Here is a 5,451-nt window from a genome sequence, read left to right on the forward strand (position 1 = left end):
TACGCGCGGCTCGGTGCATGGCTACGAGTGGCTCGGCCAGGGCTTGGCTAGGCTGGATGTGTTCAAGGGTTGGGAAGAGTCCTAGCATGGCTGGAGTTCGAGTATAGAAGCTAGGGAATAGTCCTCATGAGTTAGGACTCTCCCCTTGCACGCATACGGCTAGGTCCAAGAGAGGGGAGGCTCGCGGCTGCTTTGGGGGTCTAAGATGGTCCAATAGGCTCTAGGGATGATGGCTCAGGGTTGAGGCTGGGTTGGTGCGGTCGTGACTCGTGGTGGCTTGGTACGAGAGCGTCGCGGGCGAGGGAACAAAGGAAGGGAGCGCACAGCTTGGGCTGGTGCGCTGGGGTAGACTAGGTCAGTAAGGGTCCAAGAGGCACGGATGAGGGTCTGGGTCCATCATGGCTCGAGGGTGGCTCAGTGTTTGGGGAGAATAATGGCTCGGTTAGTGGCTAGGGTTCGATCATAGTCAAGGCAAAGTAAAAGGGGCTCGAAACATGGCTCACGGGTTGTGGTTCGTGGCTCACGAGGGTCTTTTAGGTATAAAAAGTATATGTTTAAAATTTGGGAAGAAAATATTAAAGTTTGAACTAATTTGAGAATTATACACTTTACGAATTAGTAAATAAAAAATTAAATCGAAAACTTCGAATTTAAGCTAAATAAAAATATTAAAAATTAAATTTAAACTTAAATAATTAATTGGGATGGTCTAGAGTCAATAAAAGTAAGAAAAGTAAAATCGAGAAATTTTATGTACAGAGCAAAACAATCATTTTACACATGGGTAGTACGAAAATGGTTGGCAACGTCTCGAAAATGTCATAACACATGTTAAATGATATATTATGATGATTTTGATGAAAATATGATATTTTCTTATTTATGGTAAAGCTGTGCGATTTTTACTGTAAAAATTCTATATTTGAAAAGTTATGATATTTTATGATTTAAAAAGGGAAAAAGAAAATTATTTTGAAGGATGTGGATTGACTGTAACAAAGAGGATATGATATATGATTTTTGAGAATATTACGAGGGAAAAGGCCCCATAGGAAGCCCGGATACGGGACAAGACCCCAGAGGGAGCCCAACGATCCTATTTTCATTTTACGTCGGTGCCTAGTGCCCGTTCCCATGCGAAATTGTGAGCTAAGACTGATCAGTCAACCAGAGGATAAAAAATTATTCAATTTCAAGGATAAAACTTCGCCCAAAATGATAAATGATTGAAAGCTTTACGATTTTTTGATTTTACGATTTGACGATTTATGATTTATTTATGTTTACAAATTTATTTTAAATAAAAGTATGATTTTAATGCATGTGCTTGTATATGTATTACTTGGTACTTCTGTTTAGAACGTGCGGAGTCATTACACTCACTAGGTTTGAATGCTGCAGGTGATGATGTTGTTGAGGGAGGCGCTGACGCTTGAGTGGATCGAGTCCGGTAGTACACTCCCGAGGGCCTTTATTTTTCCGCATTAGCTTGATAGTTAAAAGATTTAAAGATTTTTGTTAATGAATTTATTAGATATTTTTATACTTTACTTTGAAGTAGAATGATCATGTTAAAGGTTGGAGTTGAATTTTGTTAATTGACGATTTAGGGATTTTTATACACTTGAGATTTTAAATGTTAAATTATTTTGATTTAAGAAAATGTTAAGTGATTTTAATTAATTATTTTCGAAATAATATTTAAGAAAAAAAATTAGTAGGATTTTAAAATTAAAAAGTAGTGGAGGACGTTTCATCAGCGAACCAAAAAAATTATTTGTTCTTCCAATGTTCGATAAAAATAGCCTCTTGACCCATATTCACTTTGTATGATCAATCTGCGGTCAAGAACAAAATGGATATATATTAGAAAGGACGATGAAAGTAATGGATTCATTGTGTTTATACTTAACACACACATGTTTTTCGTTGTTATTTTCTGTTAGGCCATGTTAGGGAATTACCATATTAACAAATGGAAACTTCAAGTGAATTCTCAAATATTCAATGGTACAATTTCACCCATTTTAATTCAATTACTCTTTTCTGAATTATGTTATATGAAGTAATTCACATTATATATTTCTAAAATGGAATTTGGTTTCTTTGATAAATAATTCAATATTGAAAAGCAAGAAATTTATTTTCTTTTACAAAAGCTTACATCTTAACATATAAAAACCAATTAATTAAACCAATGCAAACGTTACATAATCACTAATGGAGTACATAATACTGTCAAACATTAAACCCAAAAAGCTTTGGCGCAATCCTAAGCAAAGTTCGTAAAGTACTAGGATGAAACTTTCTAGCAAAAAGGAAACAAACATTGCTCATTTCACCATTGTAGGTGCAATTCGAGCCATATCTTATACGTTCAAGAAACTCTTCGGTAACATCATTTCTATTAAATGTCATAGGGTGCGAACCACCTCTCGACCAATCCGTCCACGTAACCGTCATATTCGACGTTAAATTCGGACAGATTATATTGACCAAGGTAGGAAAATAATGTTCATCAACATAACATGGTGGCATGCAATGGTTCCGAAAAATAGGGTAATAGGTGACATCTGAAATAATATTTATTGCTAGTTTTCTGCTGGCTTCGAACCATTGAGACCCTTTTCGCCAATAGGGTAACGTTATTGCAGGTGACATTCTAGGGTTATATCGGCCTCGACCGATTCTTCGCGCATCGTCGAAGGAGTTGAGAAAGCTATGGTTGGAGTTTATTAAGTGGTTGTAGATGGTGGTGAAGTTGAACAAAGGTATGCATGTTTCTGATAAGAGGATGAATCTCTCGTTTAACAAGTCGAGTAGCGCATTTGCTAGAAGGCGTCTTTCAGCGTCGATCATGGTTATGTCTCCCCATTGAACTTCCTGCAAGAAGATACAAATAAGCCAAAATTATTAATTTTATAAACGAGCAATGATAGGAAATAAAATATGAAATCATATGTATAATTTTTCTAAAAATATAAATTTCGACTATTTCCAAAGAATGTAAAATGACTTCATGACCCAAATTTTAAGTTTACCCCTAAATGTATGTTTTTCTAGTATGAGAGATATATATATATATCCAAAAGTTTTATAAAGTATGCAAAGTTCATTTAAGTCTAATATATATGGAAATGTATTGTCAAAGACTTAAGAAGCTTTAATTATGGCTAATTAATTTAGGTCTACGTAGATGTTATAATTTTATTTGATAATATTTATTGTGTACATGTTTTATCTTTGATTTTCTAAAAACAGTTTATTAATAAAATTAAATGGTTCTATTAATTATCACCACAAATTTTTAATTTAGAATTGAAGTATTATTTTTTTGAATATGTATGTGTGTGTGTGTGTGTTTTATCTAAACAAATAAACTAATTGGCCATATCTGCTAATTTTGACCTCCCAGTTCAAAACTTGTACCTTGGAAGGTATTCTACGCTTGTAAAAGACCGATGACTCCGGCGGCTCGCGGCCAAACTCCGGTGAAGTATGGATATAGATTGTGAAAAGACCTTCATGCCCTTTAAAAAAAATCTCCCAAAGGGGCCCCAAGGGTAATCTCCCCTTAGTTAAAAACATGAAAGCAACCTTAGGTACCCTATTAAAAGGATACTCATTTAAATGTGGAACCATCGATGCTCGCCACATTAATTCTTGATCACTCATGGAATGCCAAATATCCTTAGGAGAAAACCATTTGAATCTCAAGTCGTATGTCATGTTCGAATCATTAAATCGAGGCTGGTTCGAGGAAAAACGACGATGGTTCGAATTCAGTTTTGATATATTTGACATATAGAAGGGAAGAAATGCATTGAGAGGCGAATTTTGTAGGTTTTCGTATAGAATGAACTTCTTGAAATGGTCATTTACGATCATACCAAGAACTAGGACAAGAAAGGTTAGGAATACGCCGAACATTATCGTCATAGCGACTTGGTATCTTCCATCTTTGATGTACCTTCGCATTCTTTTCCAGAGTTTTATATGATCGAACATTCTTATTGTTTTCTACGAATTTTTTGGTGTAATATTTGGGTTTTTTTTTAGGTGGTTCTTATAGTAAAATTTAGATGATTGATTAATTTGTGGAACAAGATTTTAAACTCGTGAAATGGAAGGGAATCCTTGGCATTAATCATGCGCATGGAAAGTATGTGAAGGAAATTTTTAAATTCCAATTCTTGATACTTAAATTATTATTTACAAATGAGATAGGGTAAATTGAGTTTTTGTCTTAGCATTAAAAGTTATGACTTATTGGTGATTTCCGATAAATATATATAAAGAACGGGATGTATATTTTTGAGAGATTTTTATTGGCATAAGTATTAAACTATTAATTGTGCACACGTAATAAGTAAATATAACTCGTAAGTATTTTCAAAAAATCGACTTTAAAAAGATTTATTGTGTGATTAATAATATTAGTGCTCATCCAAAAAATGAAAATACATACAAAATATGATAATTTGTGTGGTAATATGGAAAATTAGCATGAAAAATGTAATATACTAGTTATGGGAAAGTTAATAATTACGAGAGACCATAAATATATATAATTGATTGACAAGATTTGGGGTTAAAAAGTGAAGGAGAGTAGTTGCATTGTCATGTGTTTGAACTGTGAAAATACGTGTTTTATTGGAAAGTCGCACGATTATTTACCCACCAAGGAGAAAAAAGAAAACGAGAAAATAACAAAGTCCCTTCTTTTTTAACCCCCCCCCAAAAAAAAAAGAAACAGAAAATAAGGTGGTTTTGGAGAAACTTAACCTGGAAGAAATCCAGCTTTAATCAGCATAACTTAATTTAAAAATTAGTATATTACAGAAATCTAGTGCAATTAAAATTAAACTTGATCCACATTACATCTATTCGAGTTAAATAATTCCACAAAAAACTCATTACATCCGGGGATGGAGCATAGCCGGCATGAGTAGTTCGATCATGGGGTAGTATCCAATTTGGTCCTCAATGTTTAATAAATTCTTAATTTTGTCTTTTTTTTTATTGGCCAAAAATAGTCCCTTATGTTTCAGAAATTTTTCTATTTTAGTCCTAATTCTCATTTTACACCAGATTTAAATTTTATTTGTTTTTCATTTTTGCATCTCATCATGCTTCTGTCAAGTAAATTAAATTTATATCTTTTTACCATAATATTGTCGTGATATCTATTGGGTTTTACAGACTACTCCTCACAAACTACCACGCAGTAGCAACCGATGGTTCTTGTCGTAGATTTCTTCAACACCACCTAGCATAGTTGTAATGCCCAAGATTTTGATTCTATTAATCTGATATTATTGATTATGAACTGATGTGATTATAGATGGACCATTCCGAGACCAGATTGGGCAAAGCATATGAATTATGTAATTTTTGGGCAGAACTATTGGCGCCCGAGCGGTAGTTTTGACCGCTCGAGCGCCAATGTGC

General features: G+C 34.1%; 1 protein-coding gene across 1 annotated transcript; it reads right to left on the bottom strand.

Annotated features, from left to right (window-relative positions):
- Positions 1-2,142: 2,142 nt before the first annotated feature.
- LOC142523183 (glycosyltransferase BC10-like) lies at positions 2,143-4,014 on the bottom strand. The gene is made up of 2 exons (XM_075626839.1): positions 3,430-4,014; positions 2,143-2,883 (listed from the first exon to the last, which is right to left on the bottom strand). The coding sequence occupies exons 1-2, from the start codon at positions 4,006-4,008 to the stop codon at positions 2,239-2,241; spliced, it is 1,224 nt and encodes a 407-aa protein (XP_075482954.1). The 5' UTR covers positions 4,009-4,014; the 3' UTR covers positions 2,143-2,238.
- Between the last annotated feature and the right edge of the window lie 1,437 nt (positions 4,015-5,451).

This window comes from Primulina tabacum, chromosome 13 (assembly GCF_025594145.1).
Source record: "Primulina tabacum isolate GXHZ01 chromosome 13, ASM2559414v2, whole genome shotgun sequence".
Classification (NCBI taxonomy): Eukaryota; Viridiplantae; Streptophyta; class Magnoliopsida; order Lamiales; family Gesneriaceae; genus Primulina; species Primulina tabacum.

Bases quoted from the DNA above. Each gene is read 5' to 3' on its own strand.
- LOC142523183 (XM_075626839.1), bottom strand. From the start codon at position 4,008: ATGTTCGATCATATAAAACTCTGGAAAAGAATGCGAAGGTACATCAAA. The intron at 2,884-3,429 runs GTACAAGTTTTG...ATCTTCTTGCAG, and splicing joins AGCGTAGAATACCTTCCAAG to GAAGTTCAATGGGGAGACAT.